This window comes from Microtus ochrogaster, chromosome 8, assembly GCF_000317375.1.
Source record: "Microtus ochrogaster isolate Prairie Vole_2 chromosome 8, MicOch1.0, whole genome shotgun sequence".
NCBI classification, from domain to species: Eukaryota; Metazoa; Chordata; class Mammalia; order Rodentia; family Cricetidae; genus Microtus; species Microtus ochrogaster.
The window spans coordinates 64755240-64782957 of NC_022015.1; the positions used below are offsets into that span (position 1 = coordinate 64755240).

Genomic DNA, 27718 nt, shown 5'->3' on the forward strand with positions numbered 1-27718 from the left:
AGAGCTCAGTGCAGTCAGTTGTCATTATTCACACTAGCGGTGTTTGCAAGGTCACCATCAGATGAACCTGCAGACACCACCACCAGCCTGCTCAGGGCCTCTGTACAGTCCTGTCTGCTCACCAAGCATCCACTTTTTGAGTGCTAATACTTGACTTCATTCCATGTAAGTTGATTGGTTAAATTGAGGTCATGATGGTTGCACTATGAACCATGCCAGTATGACTATAATACATACATTTCTTTATACAACACACCACATCCTTCTTGTTCATTGGAACTAGCCAGCACTTAATTATTACATTGTGGGATTTGGGTTTTTGCTTTTGGTTTTTGAGACAGACTCTCACTCTGTACCTCAGGATGACCTAGAGCTTACCATGTATCCCAATGGACTGCTAATTCACAATCCCCCTGTCTCAGCCTCCCAATTATAGGGGTTACAGGTATATACTGCCATGCAAAAAAAATCACAAAAAGATGAAAAACATGTTATTAGACTGTAGAAAGGACACTGGGTTCCAGTATGAGATGCTGGCCCTCATTCGTGCATGCCAGACACCTCCACATTCTCACCATTGATTTATGTCCACAAACAACCATGCAAGCACAAGTGCTGACCTGTGGTGTAAGGGATAAATGTTAGCATACAGGTTAGCCTTCAAGTGCAGGATCTGTGAATCATAAAACTGACTACTGAAAGCTTAAAATTACATTAATGACACTACAGTAATTTGGGTGTTTATTTCTTACTTGAGAAGCAGTATCCATGATAGGGTTTCATATCTTTTGAAATGTTGTCAACTTAATAAATATAATTTGAGAGAATGAATAGTCTATAATCTGTGTGCATAGGATGTAGTTTGGTCTCTAGAAAAAATATTTTGAGAAAATAAGAAATGAAAATTTTGATTGGAATTATTTCAAAATCTTTGCCAGATTATCCCAGAAGAAATTCAAACAGCTGGTAGAGCGGTTACTACAGTTTGTTTCCCTGCGTCTGTTTCCCGCGAAGCCAGAAGAGTTCCCACCTCTGACAAAGTGTTCCTGGTGGATCCCATCAGCCTCTAAAGTGCTGGCTTTGCTCAGTAGGTGTCAGCTGGTCTCGCCCTCACTAGTCTCAGGAGAAATAGCAGGGTATACCTTGAGTATCTCTGAGTGCTAGGGAGGCAGCTTTAACTTGTAAACCATTATTTTGAGGAAAAAATTATTTCCTGTTTTGTTTATAAATTTTACATTATATAATTTTTAATTTAAATTTTTAAAATTAAAAAATTTATAAAGCTGGGAAAAGCTTTGTTTCTCCAGTGTTTTATATTATGGTCTTAAGTACAGATGATCCACTAAGTACTAATTCCTGAGAAAACATGAACTCCCACTAATTACGGAGGAATCCTACAAGAGACAACACTGGTGGAGAAATGGTGCTTAGGTGGCCATCTGCACTCTAAACATTTTATGATCCTCATTACACTTCTTTTTAAAGTAAGAAATAGCTGCATTTTGACCACAGTGTTAAAAATGGCTTTGTTGTTGTTGTTGGAACTGCAAAACAGGAGTTTAAGTTAGAGCTGCAAAATGGGCATTTAAGTTAAAGCTAGCCAATAGATGCTAAATAATGTGTTTATTATTAGAATGGATCGCTACATGTTGGAAAAGAGCTCTACATGAGAATTTATCTTCACAGATACTGCCAACAATTTGGTTCATCCTCCCCTTATTCCTTACACGGATTTCTATAATTCTACCTTGGATCACATTGATCTCATGGAAGAGTATCATACTTGGCAGAGCTTTGGAAATTCTCACAGGTATGGTCTACAGCTCATCTCTCTAACAAAATGTTATTTTAAAAAAACTGGATTTTAAGTTTATATTATAAATAATACAATTCCTGTACATATAAACATATACATATCTTTAAAATATCATTGTGTCTATCAAAAGGTTTTACTTTTGGTACATTTTGAGTTTATACACATGTTAATATAGTTTTATTTTGGTTAATAATGTCTTCTTAAGAACAGGAGGGGTCTTCCCTAGGTACACGGTCTCTTGGAACTTAGTATTCTATGCACAAGGGCATCCTACATATTTTTTCTCTAAAGTATCAGAAGATAAATATTTTTGGTTCTGCAAACAATACATGTTTCTATTTTAGCATGAAACAGTCCTAGATAATATGTAAATGAATGGCTATGAATGTTCTAGATGACTTTACAAAAACTGGTGATAAGCCATCTGGTCTTGGAGGCCATAGTGTACCAGTGCTTAATCTAATTCATTATCACACACATATGGTCACCTGATACACATTCGCTCCTTCTCCCTCAGTCTGCACCCAAACAGTGATTATGAATTACTTATAGAAGTAATAGAAAGGAAGAGAAAGGAGCTTCACAGTTTAATGCAACAGGTTTTCAAAATGTTTGGCAAAATTCTTGAATACTCTATACTTTTTATCCATATTTGGATTAAATTATCAATCCTATCTCAAATGTAATTTATTTCCCAAATGTGAAATATACAGGAGACTTTCCTTAAGAAGATGAAGAGATATAGTTATAAACAACCCAGATATACACCTGAATTGGTCCAGATATACACCTGAATTGATTCAGCTTTTCAGATATACACCTGAATTGATTCAGCTTTCCAGATATACACCTGAATTGATTCAGATATACACCTGAATTGATTCAGCTTTCCAGGAATTCTACGAGAATTGACCTAAAGTTTATAATGGCCCTCTGATCAAATCTCAGTGCACATATGAGCTATCAAAACTGGAAATGATTTTTTCTAAAGACTATAATCAAACTGTGGAATATTTTCTTGGTAGAGTTTCTCTTCCCAAGATACTTTTCTTCCTATTTTAACATAATTGTGGCCATAAAACAACTAAGAGTTGCACTGTTTCCTTGACAACTTCTAATACAGAGTTCCTTCCAGTCGTAGGGCAGCATGCCAGCAGAGTGCTCCACAGGTGTTCCAGGTGATCCCGGCTGCCATTGGCAGTCAGCTGGGATCTAGAATGGGCTCTGGACCTCAGCAAGTCACTACTGACCGTGGGCTGTTTATCTGGGTACTTCATGTACATAGTATTTTCTTTTCATGTACAAAAATGACAAAGGTTGAGAAGCACTGTTTTAAAGTATATAATGAAACCAACATATATCCTTTTTAAGTTCATTGCATTTTCTTTTATTTCCAAACTTTCAGTTAGCATTAGTCATTCAGTTACTACTATTATTACTAGTACTGAACAAGTTGGGTTTGTTATCAGTTTGGAGTCAGAGTCAAAGCTGTCTGATGTTCAGTACATAGGGCTGTCCCTTCTTTCTCATGTCTTCTTTGCAACCAGTGGCTGCAGATACACCACCTACTGTGTTTAGATGGAGAACAGCTAACATCGAGGGTTTCGTTGCACTTCTACCGCTGAGCTCTACCCCAGCACACACTGCAGCCCCTTCTGATGGCAGTCTACCTCCCAAACTATCACTGCCGCCATATTCATTCTTTCCACATGCATTTATGGCTGTGTGGTTTGTGGCTTGCATATATAGTATAAGACTTAACTCTGACCTGGGAGCCAAGTTATTTCCATACTCTTTGATAACAATTTATATCTTTATAAGTTCATGCATTTCATGTTTTTATACCATTAAATATAGTACTTACTAACATTTTTCTAACTTTATTCTATTACTCTTAAATTATGACTCCTTTTTGTATGCTATTATTGCTGTATTTTCTCATTTCTGATTTTCACACATCAGAAATAGTCCTTGAATATTGAATTTTATATTCATTTTAACATGTAAATATTCTGTCCTATTTCTCCACCATCAACACTTTTGGCACTTTATCCTGCTGTTGGCCATGTTTTTCACAGATAATATAGGTGGCTTTACAAATGGAAACGATTTGTGTGAATGATGTAAGTGACTAGCACATATTTAGAAAGTTAGCTGTGGCTTCCTATAGGGAATTAAGGCACTGCACTTTCAGGAATGATACATTTTTCATAGGTTTTTGGATATAAAATCATGCACATAAATTTTTTTTGTAAATGGTAAAACACCACACAAAAGTAATGTTTTATATTGCAAGGTACCTTAGGTTCCCTTAGTGTAATTTTGCTAAAAATGCACCATTTTGCTTTTTCTGTTTTCGCTTGTTGAGCAGGTTTTCCTTCTGTCAGTACCCATTCGTTATTTCTATAACTGCAAAAAAAATCATTATTCAGAGAGACTCAGAACAACAGATGATAAGCATCGCAAGGGTAAGCCAGTTATGAAACCTATTTGTGCTGACTGTAATCAATACCGTAAATAATAAGTTAAATGTCTTGTGATTGTTTTAGTGTAATCAGGAATTGTTAAAAATATAATTTATGTTATTACCCCCACAAGGTAACCTTGTCACAATATGGGAGAGGGAACACCCTCATCTAGCCAGCTTCCGTTACATTATAAATACAGCAGAAGTGTTTCTGATAGACCCAGATTTGAGGAGGTTTTTTGAATTCATTTTGTGTAGAGCTCCTATTCCAGGTAGCTAGAGAAATATCACTGGAAACCATGGTGTGACCAGGAGGGCCTTAACACAAATCACTCACACTATAACATTCTCTGGAGTTCATGAAAACCAGAAACAACCAAGACATTAGATGTTAGAACTTTAAGTATATGTCTAAAGGACTAAGAAATATGCACAAAGAAAGGGAAAGTTTTTTAAAAAATTGTTTCTCAGTACATGGGAAACACACAGAAAATAGGACAGACTTTTGGAAAATTGTAGAACAAAAGGAAGTTTACCCCTGGGCCTCATTACTGCCTACCACTGTGTTCAGTGTAGCGCAGGAAGAGCCATCCTGCTCACCCTCACACCTGTGCATCTCAAGCTCCTGCCGTGCAACAAGAGTGTATGTATGCACTTTCAAAACGAAAGAGAAGCTTGGTTGTAGTCTTCTTAAAGTAGAAAGAAAAACACGGAATAGGAAGAAATGATTTCCATGTTTTGTTCAAAAGTATAAAAACAAAGTATAAATTATTATTTTTTTAAAATATAAAAATAAGAATAATTTATTCAGCAACTTAGTTCCCTGATTATTTTTTCTGTCACAGACAAAGACAAAGGTTTTGGTGCCTGATAAGCTTCAAAAATCAGCTTGCATTGAGTACGAGAATATTAGAAGAAATTGTATTGCCTATGGCTCCAAAGAGAATTCCAAAGCCACACTGCCCCTGGAGAATGAGTTTAATTTGGTGTATTCAGCACCAGATACTGGCTCAAGCTAATCATCTAGATATTTTGGCTTAGTTGCATTTCTGTGTAATGTGTCTTTTTCTTAAGTTTTTTTTTTAACTTTGGCTTTATGGTTATTATAGTTTAAGTAAATAGAGGTGGCTGGTTCATCAAAATTCCTCCTAACAATTCCCTGCCACTCATGTTTAGGGATGAGGGTCTTTCTGTGCTGCATTTCCTGCTGGAGAGGAGAGCAGCAGGTCCGTTTTCACAGAACACGGGAGGACTAGAGACTAGAGACTCAAGAGGGATTGCTAGTTCTCACAGGTTCTTCCTGTTGTCCACTCAAGTAAATGCCTGGGGACTCTTCTGACACAGCTGATACTATTGTCTGAAACTGCAACAGTAAATAAGTTCTTTAAGACTGTCAAAAGCCCTACCTTCCTCTGCCTCTTTGATTTGGAGCATCGTCATGGCAGATAGGCATTTCCAATGGGAAGAACTGCCGAGCTTGCCCCCATGAGCATTGGGGTAAGTGTAGTTAGTGCCAACATGTGGCAGCTGCTTAGGGGCAAGAACAGAAAGAGAAGACAACAAAAGAAGGGTAAGACAAAATATCTGTTAGACAGACACTGTCCAGGAACACAGACTCCCTTGGTAAGACAGGGCCCAGAAAAGCAAAAAGCTACTAAATCTTAACATTGGATTTTGGAGGCCTGGAGGAAGTCTCAAATTCTATAGATTTGGGGAATGCAAATTACTATACTTTAGATATCTGAAACATTCATCCTTATCTGTAAAGAATTCATCTTCATCATCACCAAAGACAATTAAACAGTCCAGTAATCATTGTCTACATAAGTAAATATACAAGCATGTTGATTTTGTATAATAAATGATATTTATATATTTCTTATATATTTTAATATGTTGGTTTTTATATACTCAGTGCTAATATTTTGAAGAAACATGAAAAATGAATTTTTCAAATCTGTCATATCTGTATCACCCATTATTTTTGTTGTTTACATTTTGGTAAATTTTCTTTGGGGAGTCTTTAAAAACAACAGAGATAAAGCAGTGTGCTATGCATAATTTTGATTCAAACTGTTTACATAGTTTTCCTACTCATTTTTAGTAGCTGCATTATATTCTACTAACTAGATCTGCTTAGGGTAGTTCTAAAGCTTTGTTTTTATGGATAATATTTTTATAAATATCTTCTGGAATAAAATGTTTTTCTAATCTTCAAAATTCCCAAAAAGTAGAACTATTATAGTAAAAAGTTTGATCATTGCTAAGTCCCTGATACCATAGGTATGTTAATTTTTTACCTTCTAGAAGGAGACTATTCTTTTAGAGTAAATTCACTATCTAAAATAGATTAAGCCTGAGTTTACTGTTAAAAATACCTGAATTGGTTAAACGCTCCCCCAACTTTTGGGGGGTGGGGTTCAAGACAGGGTTTCTCTGTGTAGACCTGGCTGTCATGAAACGCACTTTGTAGACCAGGCTGGCCTCAGACTCACAGAGATCTCCCTGATCTGCCTCCATGAGTGCTGCGATTAAAGGCGTGTGCTGCCACCATCCGGCTAAATGTCCCCCTTTTATTACACAGCAGACTTTGCTTTTAAAGGTCTGAGGCCTGTTGAAATTGCAGTGCAGCCTTCTCACTATAAAAGTTGAGTAAGATTTTGATACCCACTGGCTATCATTTTTCCAAAATAAAGTAATAATGTTTTACAAGTTAAAATGTATGCAATTGATTTATGAGATTATTTACATGAGAGATAGCATAAACAAGAATTAAGCTATTTTGACTGTGTTTTAAATGAAATTATAATTTAAGTAAAGTGAAAATGTTTGCTTTCTTATTTAATTAGCAAAGTCTGGTGGATAAAGTATCTCGAAGACAAAGACCTGACATGAATATGTTATTCCTAAATATGAAAGTAAGGCGGACACATCTGGTTAGCGACTCACTTGATGAGGTATAATTCATTCCAAAATGGTATTGATTAAAATAAATTCAATCATTTGACTTATTATTAAAATTTTATTTATTATTTTTATGTGCCAGTGTATGTGCTTCCAAAAATTTTGATAGTTAAGATAAATTTTCTATAAATAAGCTTTATTTCATCTTAATGTTTATTGATGGTTGATTAATTCCTTAGAGGAGTTGATGTAGAATACTTAAATGCATAATTCATGTTTCTTAGTATGCTACCTGGATTCTAGACCCACTAGTCTCTCTTTCTGATTATGTGTGTAACAAGTCATTTTAAATTCTCCAGACCTCAGATTGCTCATCTATAAACTTACAGGTCTGACCTATAGGGATGGATATTTAGATTCACACAAACATTGACCCGTGTATATATATTGCAGAGCATCCTGCATGTGCATAATGCAGCCAGACATCATGTAGTTAAGAGAATATGGCTGTTATATCCATGCCATGTTCTTAATTTAGTGTTGAAAGAGAAAGGGGACATGAAAAATTATTTTATATTATCATCTACTAATTTAAAAATTTTGATACACTGTGATTCTTGGGGACTGTAACCTTTATTTTTTTATTTTTTTTTCTTTGGTTTTTCGAGACAGGGTTTCTCCGTGGCTTTGGAGCCTGTCCTGGCACTAGCTCTGTAGACCAGGCTGGTCTCGAACTCACAGAGATCCACCTGCCTCTGCCTCCTGAGTGCTGGGATTAAAGGCGTGCGCCACCATCGCCCGGCTGACTGTAACCTTTATTAAGGCATCTGATTGCTATTTTTCTAATCTATAAAACAAATATAATAATACCTAGCTTATTGTGTCTGGCAACGTTGATGGATGGGTAGATGGATGGATAAATAGATGGATGTTTATGGAAGTAAAAATAAGATAAAGTCTGCCTAATATTGTTCCCAAAATTAAAAACAAATGAATACCTTTTCATTGCTCTTTGTTCTCCCTTACTATATAACGTCTTCAAATAGTTAACTCGGAAAAGAGCAGACTTGAAGAAGAAGTTGAAAGTTACATTTGTAGGTGAAGCTGGATTGGATATGGGTGGCTTGACTAAAGAATGGTTCCTTCTTCTAATTCGCCAGATTTTCCATCCTGATTATGGTGAGTGTGTAATATTTGTGACCAGTGTCTCTCAATGTTGACAGAAGTTTCTGTCCCACCCAATCTTGTAGCCATTCAATCCCAAGGAAACACACAGTGGCCTACATTAATTATAAACTGATTGGCCTATTAGCTCAGGATTCTTACTAATTAACTCTTATATCTTATATTAACCGATAATTTTTGTTTGTGTTAGCCACATGGCTTGGTACCTTTTATCAGTGAGGCATTCTCACCTTGCTTCCTCTGGTTCTGGGTGACGACTGCAGACAGAGTCTTTCATCTTCCCAGGATTCTCCTATTCTGGTTGCCCCACCTATACTTCCTGCCTGGCTACTGGCCAATCCGTTTTTTATTAAAACAATACAAGTGACAGATCTTTACAGGGTCCCACAGTATCTCCAGGCTTGTTAGAGTTCAGTAGCAACCCTGATATTTTCATCAACTATAAATGAAGAATTTATATGGAGATAACCATACATCTCTTAAATAAACCAAATGCATGAAAGTATGGCATTGAAATAATGGGCATTCAGAATTTGAAAGCAAGCCTACATTTTTTTTCTATACTTGTTTAGGAAGCTTAGTGAATCATTTTAAAATACAGTGTTTTCTGGGGAGATGGTTTAGTCAGTGAAGTGCTGGCTGTGCTGGCATGAGGGTCTCAGCTTCCATCCCCAGCATCCATGTGAAAGCAAGTACAGCAGGACATCACTTCTGTAATCCCAGCACTGGGAGACAGATGGGAGGACCCTAGAGCTTTCTGGACAACCAGATTCAGTGGGAGACTCTGTTTCACAATAAGATGGAATGTGATTGAGGAAAATGCCTGACATTAACCTATGGCACCCACACACATACAAATATGTATACACACATGTATATAGCACTAATAGACAAAAAGATAGTAATTCATGAGTTGTTTTTAGGACATAAATCTTCAAATTTTATTTTATTTAGAGGAACTGCCTACATAATTATTAGCATCTTCTAAATGCTTCCTTCAAAGGAGAATTTTTATATTTTATAGGGCACATACACACACACACACACACACACACACATATATATATATATATATTACAGATAACATAGGTGCATGTGTAAAATCTGGTGATATAAGACAGGGTTGGCAAAGACAGATTGAAGTGTGCAGATAATGCTCAAAATTTATTTCTCTCATGAGCTATAAAGCTATTGTTCTTATGAAATTATCTGATTATTTTATACCATTTATCTTCAACTCAAGATATCAAAGAAAAATAAAATGCCTTCCACATATATTTTACTAAGATGTGCAAATGTAGTCTGTTAAATTTTTAACATGAACGATGGTTTGTAACAACTGTTACTCCAATGCTTTGCTTTCAGTAGTTATCATGTGTATTTTACCATCACTTTCTGTCTGTGGAAAAATTGTATTTCTTCTTTGCAGGCATGTTTACATACCACAAGGATTCACACTGCCATTGGTTTAGCAGCTTTAAATGTGATAACTATTCTGAATTCCGATTGGTTGGAATTGTATCCTTTAAACTGTCCACTAGGAGGTGCTACTGAACTAGGGATTTGTTTTAAGTTTTTTTATCTGTATTTTAGAAAAATGTTGTTTTAGAAAATTAAACATTATCAAATTTATTAATTAGATTTTCTAATCTGTATAATATGTAATATCACATCTCCATAATCATAGTTTCAATACATTAAAAAAATGACTGAGGTTCAAATTTTTCTCCCTTATCTCAAAATGATTACTTAAGTATCAAAATTATTAAAAATTTAAAACATTTTTAAAATAAAATGGAGTATTTTCCATTTGTAATAAAGTATCTTCTGTTCTTGTTTTGTGCTCAGTTTACTCAGCTTACTAAATTGAAATTGCAAGAATTAAATATAGGTCTTTTAATGTACCCTGAAATCCTGACACATGAAGGAGGTAACCCTAAGAAGTTAAAAAATAAATGCAATAAGAAATATTTAAAGCATGCATAATTGTTTAAATTAATTAAATTTTAATGTTAAAAATCCATTTACCATTCACCTCTATCTCGGATGTATTGTGTAATTTATTCCTACATTGGGAAGGTTAAAGATATGTTAGATATTAGACAAGATGTCTTGTACATTAGCTTTTTAAATTACATGAAATATAATTGCCTAGAAAATGAAGAAGAGGAAATAGATGAGCAAGTGCAGAAGATGTATTGGCTAAAAGAGAAAACGTTCCAACTTTGAGAAGCTTAGCATTTCAGTGCAAGGTCGCTCGTTTATTCTCCATTAGAGGGCCATGCAGCATGGCATTAATAAGTACTAAGGGGTTTGTGACCTCATTAAAACCAAGATTAGTATAAAAATAAGGGTAGTGGAGTCTTAAGGTAGAAAACGTGATATTATAGTCTTCCCAAAAAGGTAGGAACTGAAGCGGGAGAATGATGGGAGGAATGAAGGCTGAGATGTTGTGGACCGGCTACAGAGCCGCAGCCACACTGGACCAAACACCACCCACAAACAGCCTGCACTGAGTTTATTGTGATTACACCCTGAGGACACAGTTGAAAGAGTAAATGAAACAAAAAGCAGCAGGAAACAAAACTACACATTGAGATAGGCAAGTTAATTTGAAATGTTTTATAGATTGTCATATCTAAGGTCCAAAGCAACAGATTCCACAATATTCAAGAATGCTGGACTACTGTTTTAGGAATCTAGCATTTAAATTTTTTAAATAAAAAATGATCAGAAGTTATCACCACAGTAGAAACTTAGAAAATTATAGATTATGATACTGTGGTAGTATTATTATCATCATTGCTACTGTCCTGATTATGTAAGTACATCTGAACATGTTTTCATTATCTTCTTCTTCCACACACTAGTCAGCCTACATGGTTATTCAAAAAACAGTATAGCTATTTCTTATGTCACCAGCCCTATTTTACCTTTGCAAATTGAATTCTAGAGTGTTTACAGAAATTTGCTAGGCCTATGTGTTTAGGTTTCTTTTTGAATCTATAAAATGAATTATTTTTTAAGTAACTTTAATATGATAACTGACCATTTAAATACTATGAAATTTGATTTAAACCCCCCTTTTCAGCAAATGGATGTTACCTTCTGCTGCATAAGTATACAAATTTTACAATAAATAGGATATCTCAACTAGCTCTTCAAGTTTTATATATGAGTCTACTTACACTATTTCATTAACAGTATTTGTACATCCATATGCTTGTTCATTCCAGCTCCTTTAACACGGTCTTATTTAAGCTTTGAATAGCTAAATATGGCAACTTCTAAAATCAGTGCTGTATTCTGCAGTGAATAAAACTCTGGGTGCTGCTTATAAAACCACCAACATGCTTGCTTAAATTTAGCAATTTTTATATATTATATAATTTATAGGAATGCCTGAAATCATTAAATACTATTTAAATTAACATGTTTTCCCATGACTTTTGCTAATCAAGAATTATAGTATTAAATAAAGGGAAATTAAAGAAAGAAGAAAGGTGTGTTGGACTAAAAGAAAGTCAGTGTTAGATCTGAAGGAAGTGTGAAAAGTGCTGCATAATTCAAAACTCATTTGTTGTCATGGATTTTATGTTAATACTTAACATTTAGTATGCATAGCTCATGGGACTAGCTGTTTATAACAGCATCACCTTGGATATTCGTTTTCCTCCCTGCTGTTACAAGAAATTACTGAGCCCTCCCATTGTACCTAGTGATCAAAATACACCAGTAGGCATCTGCAGTGTTACCATTGATGACTTGTGTCAGATTATGCCTGTAAGTATGTTATTAATGTCTTGTAGTCATGCCTCTTTATACAGTTTTTAATGTTATTCTTACTTTAAAATAGCCTTCCCTTTTAGACCTCTTTTCTGTCTTGCTTTCAGCCCACTCCCCAGCACACACACATATCCTTACAGAGATAGTCACCTATTTTGCAATGTACTTAAGCTCTTACAGAACAGATTTTTAAGTCTGATGAACATAGATTTGAATCCAGACCATGCCACCTACTAGCTTTGTGAACTTGGGTGAATTATTTAACCTCTCTGAGCATTAATGTCCTTATGGGAATAATAGGATGTTTTTTATTAATAATTAAAAACAAATCCCAGGTTCATTCCTGGTGTCCATATCAACTACCTGTAATACCAGCTCTGGGGGATCCAACACCTCTGGCCTCTGCAGACACCAGCACACATGTGTACATACTCATATACAAACTTACACAAATACACATAATTTAAAATAAATATTTTTAATAGTGATAGACATATCAAATCTCTACTGACCTAGATTTGTATAAAAATATGTACTTTCAAAAATGAAAATCTGACAATTTTATTACACATTTCACAGTACAAGTGAAAAATACAATTTTTATCCCACTTCTCCCATCCAAGACTGTTCTCTTTGCCAGTAATGGGAGAAGTCTCCCTTGTCATGCCACTAGAAAACATTCAGACACAGCACCATGATCTTCTGGCAAAACAGAACAAGTAACACAAAACTGATAAAGAGCCCCTCTGTTGTTATCTGTCCAGTCAAGTCATGCCAGGATGAGTGGGCACCATCATGGGGCAAGCAGACAGTCTAATCTGTCTAATTGGAGACTCAGGTATCATGGTCATGTGGCCTTCCGTGAGTGGCCTCATTCCAAGAACAGGTTCCATAGACATCATCCCAGGAGAAGGGCCTATCTATCATTGGCATCATGGAAGGGTCTCCCATGCGGGGTGTGGGCATCATACCAAATGAGGAGGACCCAGGAGACTGGGTAGAATTAGGATCATTTCCCCTGCAGGAGGAGGAGCAGAGAGTGGAGCGAGAGGCATCATTCCTAACTGAAATGCAGCCATTATTTTGTCAGTCAGGTTTTGGGTCTGTTCTTCCATCCATTTCTGATGGTAGACTTTCACGTTCTCTTTGTGTTTCCTAGCACTGCAGTTTGTGGTCATGGGTAATATTCAGATTACAGTAGTCATGATAAAATCACTGCCACCCTGCCAGATATCAGGCCCTCACTCCTGCGCTTTTAATGGAATAGAAATTTATTACATAAAGTATGTAAGATTATTGTAACCCATGACATTATTTTCCAAAGAATTTCATATAAAAGTAATTTTTCATGCATCTTGAAAAAAATGAAACATTAAGCCCTTAACATATGTGACCTGTATGTCTAATGTTTAAACAATGCATTCTAAAATAGCAGCACATTTTTAAGAATATATATGTATAAGTTGAAAGTGAGAACTACTACAAATCCGCAAACAGTTGTGTGGCAGAGAGCCAGGAATTACACTGGAAGTCATGGTAGAGCTCAACTCCTGCCTGCTTAAAAGTGGGCATCGGGTTAGCTCTCTATGTGAACTAGATGATTCCCCTGCATGGACTTCAGTTTTCCCCAGCTGCAGAGGGTGGAAATCATTAACAAGTATCATACTGCAAATGTCCCTTTAAAGTATGAGTTTACTATAGTCTTAGACTCAAAGTAAGGGGCTCACAGTCTGTCTCCTTACAATCTGAAGGAATGCCGGTTGACTGTAAAAGACAGGTCACAGATTTGTTTTTACAGGAATTGGCCCATGGATTAAAGGAACTCTTATCCTATGAAGGCAATGTTGAAGAAGATTTCTATTCAACATTCCAGGTACTGATGAGAGCATACGCTGTTTGTCAGCTGTGCATCCAGTATGAAAATGCTGTTACTAAACACTTGCTGTTGGATGAACAAGGACGAAACAACACATAGAATCTTAAGACAAAAGATCTTAAGTCTCATGTAGCAGTGCAGCAAGGGTCCTGGCACTCAGGAAACTGCGGCAGAACTGGGATTTGAGGATAGCCTGGGCTACACAGAAAGACCCTATCTCAGTTTATTTTAAAAGGATCAAAGCTAGTAATGTAATAGAGATAGTCGAGCAGACAACCTGCAGATAAACATGCGGAAATGCATCCAGCAAGGGCTTGGCACTCTGCTAGGCAGTTGTATATTCCTTTTTACTAAAGTTAGCCTACTGCATCACCCCAACACAGGAAGTTTAGGAGAAGCTAATGAGTCAGACCAAAACACTCATTTCCACCTCTCTCACTTGCCATACAAGTTTTGTGGGCTTCCTTAACAGGAAGGATTAAGAACCTGCTTTTTTCACCTCAGAATGACACCTCTGAGTCACACACACACACACACACACACACACACACACACACACACACACACAAAGTTTAGGCTTTTGGCAGTTGCGTCCTAAAGGGAGGGATAGGGCTGTTGTACAGATCTACTCACTGAAGTCCAGTGTTCCACCATCAGTACCAATAAACATATCATGGTATCGCCCATCAGGTTTTTCAAGAAGAATTTGGAATAATTAAGTCCTATAACTTAAAGCCAGGGGGTGATAAGATTCCAGTTACCAATCAGAATAGAAGAGGTAAGTTAGATGCCATTTTTAATTGCAGAGAATTAGTACTTTTCATTTACTATGACTATGTAACAATGTGAAATTGCTTTCCAGAATATGTACAACTTTATACAGACTTCCTTTTGAACAAATCTATCTATAAGCAGTTTGCTGCATTTTATTGTGGATTCCATAGTGTGTGTGCTTCAAATGCCCTAATGGTGAGTTTAAAGTCTTAAGCTTTCAATTAGGTTTTGTAATGGCATAACAGTTAATTCCTTAAGTATCTTGGTAGATGAGCTTTTAAAATTAGAAAATGTTTTCTACTTTTAAAAAATAGAGTTAGAAGCAACAGTAGTGCTCCTGTTTCAGCCTTTCTCCACTAGAGAGAGAAAAACGTGACCAGATTTTTCTTCCTCCTGCTGTGTCTTAAATTAGGGCTTTCAAAGCTGTGAGTAGATGTTAAGACTCAGGAGCAAAGCACAGAAGGAGAGCAAATGCTAGCCCCAGAGAAGGGCCACTTCTCACCGAGTAAGGAGGACGCTCCCTGCCTACTCAGGGTCTATCAGCAGCCTGGGTCTATAGTTCAACTCCAGAAGCATGGTAGACTGTTGATGGTAACTGGACTTAGACTGCCATATTGTAAATATCAGTGATCCCTTCACCTCATCTACCCAGCATGCGCCATCATGCCTCTCATCTGTCCCTTCTGCTTTATTAGGAGAGATTGGCGTAGCCTTTCATGTCGGTTGTTTTAAAGAAGAAAGGAATGGACTAGCAAGGTTAATTTGGGGGCAGGGGCAAGTACCTTAGCCCTTTACAGTTTGATTTAGAGCAGTTCTCAGCTTGTGGATTGCAAGCCCTTTAGGGGCCCAAGGACCCTTTCGCAGGGGGTCAAATGTCAGATATCTACATAACAATTCCTAACAGTAGCAAAATTGTAGTTACGAAGTAGTAACAAAATAGTATTATGGCTGAGGGTCACTGCAATATGAAGACCTGTATTAAAGGGTCACAGCATTAGAAAGGTTGAGACCGCTGTTTTAGAGTAACCTCTGAAATGTTAATCTAATTCCATCTTTAACAACCAAAAATTGGGAGTCAAATATCAGGGTAAGAACCTAAAAGATCAGAAAAGCAGGAAGCAGCTACCAGTTGCTTCCTGCCTCTACCGTTCCTCCATCCAAAAGGGCCAAGATCCTCTCTCAATCCTGCCTGATGACCTTCCTGTCTCCTGTCTGTCTACAGTCCTCCAAACCTCTATGGTCAGCTAGTGGCTAGCTCCACTCTCTGACTCCAAGCAAGCTTTATTATTCAGAACGCAATCAAAATATCACACAACACATCTTTGCAACACGTTTGCTGAAAGTACCTTTGAAACAGAAGCACCATTGGGTTAACACTAAGTTTTATGACTCTCTGGTAGTGGGAGGACAGAAGAAGGGAAAATAAAAGTTAAATGGCATAGGATTCTCTATTTCTCAGATCTAATCTCCAGGTTAGAACACACTCACCTGGACGGTGGAAACCGTGAGTGATGCAGAGCAGAGTGAGTGCGGCTCTGCAATCAGTGCACAGAGCTGGCAGGGCAGTGCACAGCGGTACTCCTCTGCAGTCAGTGCACAGAGCCGGCAGGGCAGGCAGGGCAGTACACAGCGGCACTCCTCCGAGGGCGGCGAAGGCTGAGTTTGCTTCATACCGAGCTGTCTTGGTTTTCTGAAAGTACTAATTACTGTTTTATAAGATACAAACCTTTTGAAACATAATACCTTGCTGTAGTTGGAAAATATAAATGAAAAGCATCTTCTTCAACAAAAATCATTTGATTTACTAAAAAAGTCATGATTTCTGATTTGATTCTTTGATTAAAACAGTTCAAATTTCATTTAAGACCATCATTTTTAAATTATGACTTTTATGGTTATTGACAGCTGCTTCGTCCAGAAGAGGTTGAGATTCTGGTGTGCGGAAGTCCTGAGCTGGATATGCATGCTCTGCAGAGGAGCACTCAGTATGACGGTTATGCGAAGACAGACCTGACCATACGGTGAGCTCGCCGTCCCCAGACGCTTGGATGGAGGACAGGATAGGGTGTGCTTGCTTGTTTCTGAAATTTAGAATTCCTCAATCACTTGTTAAATATTCTGCAGTCCACCCTGTCTTAGTTCATTTCCAAAACTAAGAGAGTACTAAAATGTGAGTACATTTAGCAATCCCCCTAGGAGGAAATTCTATAACTTTCTATCAAAGTATACAGGTTTTTTCAAATATGCGAAATTCCAAATAGCATTTTACTGGCACTGTGTTGAAAAATAAGGCTTTCTGCTTATATAGAGAAAAAAATGAGCTCTGTGCTAACCATTTTTAGACTAGTTAAATAATGTTATAAAATGTTACTTTGTACGATTATCAAAGTGTGTGTGTATGTGTGTTAAAGTTTCCCAGAGCTTACTTTATTAGAATCTCTAATTAATTAGGATTATATCATTGTGTAAATTTTCTCCTATAGATACTTTTGGGATGTTGTACTTGGATTTCCTCTTGATCTTCAGAAGAAGTTGCTTCATTTTACTACAGGAAGTGACAGAGTGCCTGTGGGAGGGATGGCTGATTTGAACTTTAAAATTTCAAAGAATGAAACTTCTACCAACTGGTAAGCTCTGGATTATAACTTTATTTTTAATATATAACTTATTACTAATTTTGGAATCAAAAGAGTCTTTTAGTCATTTTCCTGTAAAATACTGCAGTGTCAGTGTGACCTTGAAGTGGAAGAGGCTGTACCTGAAAGTTCCCTGCAGTATTGACACAGCCCAGTACTGATGGCAATTCCCTTCCATCTGCTTCTTGCATGCCTGGGCCAAGTACTGCTTTGTGGTCTTTAGAACTTAGCCTGTCTTATAGTAGTTTTATAGTCTAGTCCTCATTGTTGCATAAGTGATCTTTATAATTAGGAAATATATGAAGCTGAGGCTCTTAGAAGGGGTAGTGCTTTAACTTCTGGTGCTCACCGTCTTCTAAGTCATGTGAAGTGATAAAGACCATGACTATAAACAGTTTCCTAACAGTGTTCATGGCTGACTAATGCTGATCTTCCTTATTCCTATGCAGTGTTCTGTGGTTTCAGAAATGACTTCGACTAGACTCGACTTAGGTTATAATCCCCCTTGCCCTGCAGCTCACACACTGAATGTGTCTCAAATCCTGACTCAGTCCTTTCAGTTTAGAACTTGAGTTGGTCCTGTGTTTGCCAGTAGCCACCACCCTGGATCTGTCACTTTTCACCTTGTTCCTAACTGAGTTAAGGCCTCCTTCCTGCCCAGGTTCCCACACAACTCCTTCTCTGCTCTGGCCCTGACACCCTGGGCGTTAGTAACGTTATTGTAGCTTTCTCTCATCAGTGCCATCGTTTCTGTTTACACCCACAGTGTTGCGCATCATCCTTAAAGCACACTTTGCCTGCCTTCCTCCATTCCTTTGGTTTGTTCCCTTTGCATGTGATAGTGCTTGCTAGCACTCATGGAGATCCTTTGGAAGGTTGTCTTCTCCTGGGACACTAAAAAGTCGCCATTTGATACATTCCTTTTTCATGGTTCACCTTAGACTGCAGCCATTTAGCTCTTAAAGGTACACGTGTAGTAAAAATGGTTATGGAATGAATATTTAAAACTATGTCTAATGAAAAATTATACCTAAGGGCTCAGAATATTGCTCTGTGGTTAAACACAAACATCTGAGTTCAGATTCCTAACAACCAAATAACAAGCCGTGTGGGGTACATTAGCTTATACCCCTGAGCTGGAGGAAGACTTGGAGACACATGAGGATCACTGGGGTTTGCATAAAGCCAGCCTAATTAAGAAAAGACAAGTTATTGGTTCAGTCAGACCTCCTGTTTCGATGCAATAAAGGCAAAGAGTGAGAGAAGAGACACCCAGTATCCTCTGGCCTCCATGTGTGCATATGAGTGTGTGCACCACCACACATGTACATGAGCATAATCCCCACACACAAAAATAAATAGAAAAAGGGTTATATTTTAAAACATAAATGAAGAAATTTCTATATGAGTCATAATTAAAAAATCTAAAATGAGAAACCTTCAAATTTTGCATTTGAAAATTTATTTGTTCAACAGAAAATCTTGGGGATATTTATAGCAACAAAATATGATCAATTTAAAAGATAATATGAATAGCTTATTTTAATACAAAGGCAAAATATAAATGCCTCACCATTTTTTGGTTTTTTGAGACAGGGTTTCTCTGTAGCTTTGGAGCCTGTCCTGAACTAGCTCTTGTAGACCAGGCTGACCTCGAACTCACAGAGATCTGCCTGCCTCTGCCTCCTGAGTGATGGGATTAAAGGCATGTGCCACCACCACCCAGCCATCTTCAATTATTTTTACTTCAGAGATGATTTTAGGACCTAACATGGCTTAGTTCTGACTCTGGATTCTCAGAAGGAACCTCACATTGATAAAATATAATTGACTGTCAAAGATACGTGACATTTCCATCCAGTACAGTGACATTGTTCCTCAAAGGCAAGGGCAGTTTTCCATCAGAACTAAGAACTTTCATCCCCTCCACAAGGCACTGTTGAAGACTAATGGATTGATATTGATGTGAATGGCAAAGCTTTACATCCTAGCAAACAACACTGGTTTTGGAGTCAGACTAAGATTGGGTTTGAAACTCAAGCTTACACCTCTCCAGCTCTGCAGCTTTGAACCTTTGATCTGTTTATTCCCAGGCCTAAGTTTCCTCATACACTGGGGTAGCAACCATTTTAGGTTGCTTTAGTAGGATCTTACATGAAGCAATGCATATAAGTGCTCCAGTGCTTATCGTAATTGAGAGGCTCCATAAACCACCACTGACCTGGTGTTTGTCTGTTTGTATGGTCTTGCAGTATCAATTCTGATCACAGAAATTCTTATTCAGTGTTCTCTGATTTATTCCCATTTTCACATACTGACTTTGCCGAAAGCTCTTGTGATGCTGCAGGATCCATAGAAACCAAAGAGAAGGATCTAGAGTTCTTTAGAAGCTTAGACAAGACAGCAGTGTCGTCAGGTAGACTGCTGCAGGAGCTGATCAGGAGAGTTCAGGGGCCAACTGCTCCATGTGCAGAGGAAACAGCTGTGAAGGAGGGCCCAAAGTGGCTTCTCATGACTTCCTGACGGTCAAGACTGAACCATAACCATCGACTGTCTACTACTTCGCCAGATGTTTTGCATGGATCACAGTCTTAGTCTTTTAATGTGCATTTACCGTATTGATGAGGAAACAGATTTGAAGACCTTAAGCAATTTGATTCAAGTCCCACAGCTGGTAAGTGAGGAAAACAGTATTTAAATTCAGATCTGTCTGACTCCAAACAAAATGCTTTTCAGATTAGAGTTTAATAAAGGCAACTGATTGTCCTGTCTGTAGACATGTTCCTGCTGTCCAGAGGGCACTTGGTACTTAGGTATTCAATAGTATTGTCCAGTAAAGAGAAGATGAGGCATCGCAGAACGGTAGAAAAGATCTGAATAGATGCAGGTTTTTAATGTTTCTTAGTCATTTTGTGTGTGTTTTTAAGATAGTATCCTTTATAAACTTATTTTTCCCTAGGTTACCTGTGGCACACACTTGCTTCAATCAACTCTGCCTCCCCCCATACAAGAGCAAAAAAGATCTGAAACAGAAACTGATCATTGGAATCTCAAACTCAGAAGGTTTTGGACTTGAGTAACCTAGAAGACTTGAAATACAGTATTTTATATGTAGCATCCACTTCCCTCTTATCGTGCCTTTAACATTTTCATGTTTCTGTTTCCAAACACTTTCACAAAGCTCACCACTTTTAAAATATGAGGGTTTTTTTTTTACTCGAATACAAAATATGTGTAGTGAAGGCATGATTTTAAAAAAACAGAAATTTATTAATAGAGTAAGGAAAAGAGCATATGGCAGAAACAGGCCTGGGTCCAGTGCTCATTTTTATAGCGTTTTGTTGTTTTCCATACATAGTCACAGGTGTCCACTGGGAAAGCCACATGCAGTAAAGAGGGCATTATGACATGACAGAGTCCAGTGGCAGGTGTGTGCTGGAGCACACTGTAGCAAAGCAGATAGCTACATTGTCTTTACCATAAAGCATGTAGCCATATTTTCATACAAAGGTAAACAACAGTATAATTGCAAATGCAGTTTACAGGGTCTTTTGATATATTGGTTTGGGGTCCTATAACATCTTTTCAACTGTTCCTGAAAAGCATGTAAATAATTACATAACAGCCTAAGAATCATGGGATTTTGATAGTACCATTTATTGCTAAAGATTTATTTTTACAAAGTAAATTTAGGGTTTTAGATGTGTATACAGCTTTTACAAATCAATAAAGATGATTGTACAAGAGTATTTTCAGACCAATTGGATTCAAGGTTATATTCTTTTAAGTATTGTTAGTCCGCATGCTCACTGGCAGTAAATCAGTTACTTGAGTATTCCGTAATGTTTGTATAATGGTCATTTCTTCTTAAAAATCAAAATAGAACAAATTAGACCGAACTAATCATTGACTACTAAATTAATTACAAGCACAAAAAACTGCCATTTTATACATTTTGATGTACAACTTACCTACATTTTTGATCACCAGTTATATGGAAATTCTAATTTTTAGAAAATGTAGGATAAGGTACTTGACAAAAGTGAAACATAATAAAACATTTGTGTCAAAATGATCTAGCGTGGTATAAAAGAGAAGTTTGACATTTTGGCTAAAATGTTTGTTTTTCACTGGATTCTAAGTATAGTAAATTCCAAAGTACCCTTGTTTTCTACTTCTAATACAAGTAGCATGTAAAAATTGCATTTTTAAGTCCCAGATCTTTTTTTCAATTTATAGCAAATGAAGCAGTTTTATTAGCATGTTACAAACATGTCCATCTCAAGACTTCTATCGTTCTTTGATAGCTCTTCTTCAGAAAACTCTGAAGGTAACATTTGCAATAAGAATGAAACCAGCATTTAGTACCAGCGTATGCTCCACATGCAACAGCACGTGGCCCAAACCTTCTCTGAGCTAGGCACTTCCTTGTTGCTACGCTTTCTGCACCCAACCAGCAGAATTCAAGGGTGCAGGAACTCATCAGCCTGCCCACAGTTCTGAAACCTGCCCATTCCCGCTATAACCTAGCCTTCTTCCCTGGACTGCTTGAGCCTGCAAATGACTCCCTTCCATTGGAGTATACTAAACAGATATTTCTTCTTCAAAGTCTCAGAAAGCCTGAGACAGCTAAAGGCACATTTGGTTTGATTCATACATGTTTTCAATTCATATGCAAATAAAACTGCTTCTCTCTTGCACTGCTTGAACTAGAAAGTATGATGTTTAACATAGGTCACTACTAACAAGCACAAAGAGTCATGTATACAAAACCAGATTTAAGTGTTTTAGGTAAAATGTAAACAAAGTTTTTATTTGTTAGAGATGACTCATGGAATAGTATTGGCTTGGTCTGCATGTCTAACGATGTGTCTGTATCGATAGCTCTGTCACTTCTAGTAAGTGCACAAGCAAGCCAAATTTAAGGGACAAAGTCCATAAATATTGAGGATTTCTGTTGTCTTTTATTAAGTTGATATTTATAACTATGAATTATTTAGTCATATATTTATGCTCTGTTTTGGTTTACAATGTAATAATACCTCATTTTAAAAGTAAAAACCACTACTGTTACATTTTAATTTAATCAGCTAGAAAATTCATGTAGTTTTTTAAATATACAACCTGTTAATGGTTTCTTGAGTTTTGTATCTGCCATAGTAAATTAAAGCATTGCAAAGTATTTATTAGTATTTATAAAATGTCTTGTCCTTTTTTTAAAAACCTATTTATTTTTCTCTGTATGTTAAGTTTTTAGCAGTCCTTTTTTGTACAATCTGTATTGTATTGAGTTAATTTGTGTACATTTTCAAATATTAAAAATATACAGTCAGTCAGGCTTCAGTTCATTTTTTAAATACTGGATAATTAAAATAATAGATTTAAAATATAAATTATACTGTTCTTTACAAGATGTGGTGATTAAGAAAATTGCTAAAACATACATTTTCAAAGGCTATTTAGTTAACAAGCAGTATAATCAACTGCATTAGCATATTCTTAGTATGAAACTGCATACTCACTATCTGAATGGTCACATAGATAGATAGATGATAGATAGATAGATAGATAGATAGATAGATAGATAGATAGATAGATAGATAGATAGATGATAGATAGATAGATAGATAGATAGATAGATAGATAGATAGATAGATAGATAGATAGAAGATAGATAGATAGATAGATAGATAGATAGATAGATAGATAGATAGATAGATAGATAGAAGTCTTACCAAATGAATATGCAGTAGCAGTGAAGTACACCCAGAAGGGAACATCCAAGGACATCTTACTGGTTGCAGATGAGCAACTTCGTGTCTTCAGTGTTCTTCCTTAGAACCATTCCTTTATCCTTTTCTCTCCTGCCATATTGCCTAAGCTTCAGAAAGAGAAGAGCTAGTGAAACTGAGGAGAGAATGCTGTGGTACTTCTAACACTGGGGAGTTTGCATCCTTGGAAATAACCTTTAGGAGTTATTTGCTGGGGTGTGGGGAGAGTGAGACACAGACACGGAATGAGCACACATGTAGAGGCAGACATCCATGTCAGGTGTCTTTGTCATGTTCCACCTTATTTTTGAGACAGAGTTCTTCTCTGAACCTGGAACTCTCCATCTCCAGTTGACTGACTGGCTGGGAGTCTCTGATCCCTTTGTCTCCCAGTACTTGGGTTACAGGTGGACCTCCCTCCACTCTGATGTGCTGGCTGCAGTCAAACTCCAGCCTTTGTTTGCACAGCAAGCACTTCACCCATTGAGCCTTCTCCCCCATCCTAGTGTGGATTCTCTTAATTTACTATGTTGCTACAGTTTGAGCCTAGATCTGACAATGACCATATGACCTTTGAAGAAAGACAAAAGTGAGTTTTCTGGGAGGACATGGGTCAGTCAACACAGCTAGTCGTCCATCCTCAGGACAGACCACTGGAGGTAGACAGTTTAACCTCATGTTTTACTATGATGTCTCAATTTCAAAATAGAAATAACTTGTAAGATGGAAATATTTAATTTCTGTGCAGTTTTTAGGGAAGACTAAGTGGTTTCATGTGTGGACTGACAGTGGCTGGCATACAACATGACTGGAAAGGGTATGATATGATGCCAAAGGTGGTCACATCCTAGCCCACTCAGCCATCTCACTGTCATTCCAGGGGCTTTGTTTCATACAATGGTATATTATTTGTGTTTTAATAAATAAAACTTGCCTGAAGATCAGAGGGCAAAGCAGCCATACAGGCCAGGGAGTGGTGACACACACCTTTAACCCCAGTACTTGTAACACAGAGGCAGATGGATCTCTGTGAGTTCAAGGCCACCCTGGACTACATTGAATCTGTCTAAAAGAGAAACAGAGCTCACACAAAGATGATCCCAGCACTTGGGATCCCACGCCTTTAATCCCAACACTAGGGAGGCAGAGACAGGAGCAATATGGCTGGGCAGAGAGAGGAATATAAAGGGGAAACGATGGGAACTCAATGGAGTTTGGAGCTTAAGGATTTGTGGAGACAGGGACATCAGGCTACCTGGACAGTCACCCAAAGTTTTTCTGCAATGTTAGGGCATCCAACTTTGGCCCACAGGTCTAGCATATCTGACAGACTTTCCTGTGAAGCAGGGGATTCTGAAGGACTGTCCCTCCTTATCTTGGCAAAGTTTGCCAGTCACCTTTCTTGTGTCCTGCTGGTTCAGTTTGGATAGTATATTGTTAGCAATTGAGTCAAGGGCAATGTCTTTGCTCACATGGCTAGCTTTTGCCATAAGAAAACAAACTCTATATTATTTCTTTTCCTTTTTTGGTTTTTTTGAGACACAGTTTCTTCATGTAACAGCCCTTGTTGTTCTGGAATTTACTCTGTAAAACAGGCTGGCCTTGAACTCAGAGATCTGCCTGCTTCTGCCTCCCAAATGCTGGGATTAAAGGCATGCACCATCACTGCCTGGCAAATTCCATATTCTTTGCCCAATTTTATTCATTGGTTTTTAGGAGTTACTTCTTTATTCCTAATATTATTAATCCTTTATTGACAGGAGTTACAGCCTCAGTTTACTCATCCATAAATTAAAATACTTAGCCCATATAATTGCTAAATAGTTTATAAATAAATATGTAAGCATGTTTATGCATATACTATACAATATCAACATGTATAAAGTATAAGTTTAGCAAACTACATATTAATGTATCAGATACAGATACATAATTTAAGTATATCCTCATGGCTGATGTATTAGGGTTCTCTAAAGTAACAAACTGATAGAATGAATGTGTATTACAAAGGAGGTTCATCGGATTGTGTAGCGCGCCATGGTGCCGCCATGTTCTCAGGGTCTGGCACTAAGCCCATTGCCACCATTTGCTAATTGTCTCTAGTTGGTAAACAACTTCTGCGCACACAGTGGTTTGATTCCCACCTATCACTTGCTCACACGACTTGCTCACACGATCGCCTCAGTGTGGTCTGAGCCAATCAAGCAATGACCAGGCGCTGTATATCCCCCCCCCCTTGCGCAATCGGGCTCGGGGTCTTTTCGCCTCTATCTGAACTTCAGTCTTCTGTGCTCCAATAAAGTAGGTTCCAAGAAGAATCCTGTTGTGGCAGTCTTCTCTGCTGGCAGAGTTGTGCGCCACAGGTTTGGCTTATACAATGCAGGCTGGGTAGTCCAATGATGACTGTACTCTAGAGAGACTGATAATCCATCCATAAGGCCCGATGACTCAACAGTCCCATTCTGGTGCTGAAGACCTAGAGGATTCCTCAAGAGCTGCTGCATTTGGCCCATATTGGAATGTCCAGGAAACGGTAAGGATGGTGGCAGTGACAGCAGCAGGGTGGATACTCTCAGCAAGGAGCAAAGGTGGATAGGTAGACGCCCACTACTTTTCTGTGGAGCCCTTCCATATCTGGCTGCCCACTCCTGGAGGAGGGTCTTCCCTCTTCTGTTAACTGCCCAGTAAATACCCTCATAGGCCCACCCAGAGGCTTGTCTTTGAATTGACTTCAGCCAAGATCAGCCATCAGAATGGCTTACCTTTATTTCTAACTGGTAAGTTTCCCTGGTATTGCTAATATTGGGATTGCTGTTGTTGCTTCTGTATGAAAGACAATCGTGTGCCGAGTTTTCCATATAATATAGGGAACTCGAAAGACTGTCAATCTGCTTTCTTTACTTGATTACTTCAGTCTCAAGCCATCTTGTCCAGATTCTGGTGGCCTATAAAATTGGTCTTATTTTGTCTTTTCCTTTTCTTTGACCTTTGTGTCAGCAAGCTTCATCTTTATGTTGTCTCTCAGCCTTAAATCTTCATATAACAGCATCTCCCTTGGTTTAGATGGACATTGAACCATTCCTAGCCAGCTGACTTACCTGTAGGCTTACTCTTCTCTTTATCCTAAAACCTCTACAGTTAACCATGGCAAAATTCGATTTTCATTGTTTGCCTCCCCGTGAAGAATCTAAGGTCTCTCTGGCTTGTTTGATTCCAGTTGCCTGCTCAGCCTCCTGACTCCTTCCTGTTGTTCCTTTCTAACCAGTCAGTTTCTGTTAACTCCAACCCAACTCCAGACTGTAATTTTTCCAAACTAGAATCCCCCCCCCGCCAACTGCTAAGCCTGACTCACCACCACCCCACAAACAAGTGTCTAGCCAGAAGGCAAATGCTCTCTTCCCTAACTATCTGCAATCCTCATTTCTCAGTCTACATTAGTGTTTTCGAATGTATATGGGTAGGCGTGTGCACATCACGCTCAAGAGCCATATTTCCTGTGCCCCACTAAACACCTCACATAGTGCTGGGTTAGGAAAGTCACAGAAAATCTGATGTGGCTTCTTACCTTCATGGGTGCAATTTGGTAAATCAATGGCATTAATTAGAGACCTGCATGGCTGAGTAGCTTCTCTGGAAATATTAGCCTGCTGCACTGACCCAAACCTGCACCTGCCCCAATTTCGGAACTTCAGTGTGGAGCTTGAAGAAAATTAGCCTTCTGGGGACTGGAGAGATGGCTCAGCAGTTAAGGACACTTAGCTTTTGGAAAGGACTCAAGTTCATTTCTCAGCATCCACCTATAACAGCTCACAACCACCTGTAACTCTAGCTCCAAGGGATACACCTCCCCCTTCTGGCCTCCATAGGCACTGTACTCTGCACAAACCCACACTCTGATATACCCATTGATACAGCCCTTGTCCTGACTGCCATCGGTGCGGGTCTACCTTCCCACTCTAGACTACACAGAGCCTTAACCTGCCCACCTTCAATTACTTTGTGGCTCATTTAGCAAATCAAGCAATGAGTGGATTTGAGTGTCTACATGTGTATGAGTGTGTATAAATGTGTGTGGATGTACATGTGTGTGTTCCAAAAGACTGTGCCTCTCATCATCAGCAGTAACCACTGGAGCCATGCAGCCATTCACTCCTTAGAATGTTCATTCAATCAACGTCAAATGTAAAGTACGCGGGACTTTCTAGGCATTTGCCATGTTTAGCCTTAGAATTTTGTGGAGTGAAACAATAAAAAGCATAGTCAGGAAATGACATGGCACATTCTCAGTGGGTAAGTACCACAGCACCATACATGCATACAATATTTCTGTCCGTTATGTTGAGGCAGCAGCCGTAGCAGCTTCTGGTGTGGAAGGCTTTTCCATCCGATTTTCTATTGAGTCCTCAGGTGGGATGGTACATGATAACAAAGCTTTGGGGACGGTGTGTATGGGGCCACTCCCCCGTGTAAATCCTCCTGCCAAATGGGAATCTCCCACTCTGC

At 38.0% G+C, this 27718-nt stretch overlaps 1 protein-coding gene across 1 annotated transcript in view; it reads left to right on the forward strand.

The window, feature by feature from the left end:
• Positions 1–22662, forward strand: part of Hectd2 (HECT domain E3 ubiquitin protein ligase 2) — a 69931-nt gene extending 47269 nt beyond the window's left edge. The window contains exons 10-22 of the mRNA XM_005352177.2: positions 939–1087; positions 1687–1810; positions 4188–4284; positions 7133–7240; positions 8234–8366; positions 9802–9890; positions 11997–12155; positions 13957–14031; positions 14725–14812; positions 14897–15003; positions 16714–16829; positions 17292–17435; positions 20404–22662. Coding sequence (XP_005352234.2) covers positions 939–1087; positions 1687–1810; positions 4188–4284; positions 7133–7240; positions 8234–8366; positions 9802–9890; positions 11997–12155; positions 13957–14031; positions 14725–14812; positions 14897–15003; positions 16714–16829; positions 17292–17435; positions 20404–20524 — 1510 coding nt within the window. The 3' untranslated portion in view covers positions 20525–22662. The remainder of the gene's footprint in view (positions 1–938; positions 1088–1686; positions 1811–4187; positions 4285–7132; positions 7241–8233; positions 8367–9801; positions 9891–11996; positions 12156–13956; positions 14032–14724; positions 14813–14896; positions 15004–16713; positions 16830–17291; positions 17436–20403) is intronic.
• The last annotated feature ends 5056 nt before the right edge of the window (positions 22663–27718 follow it).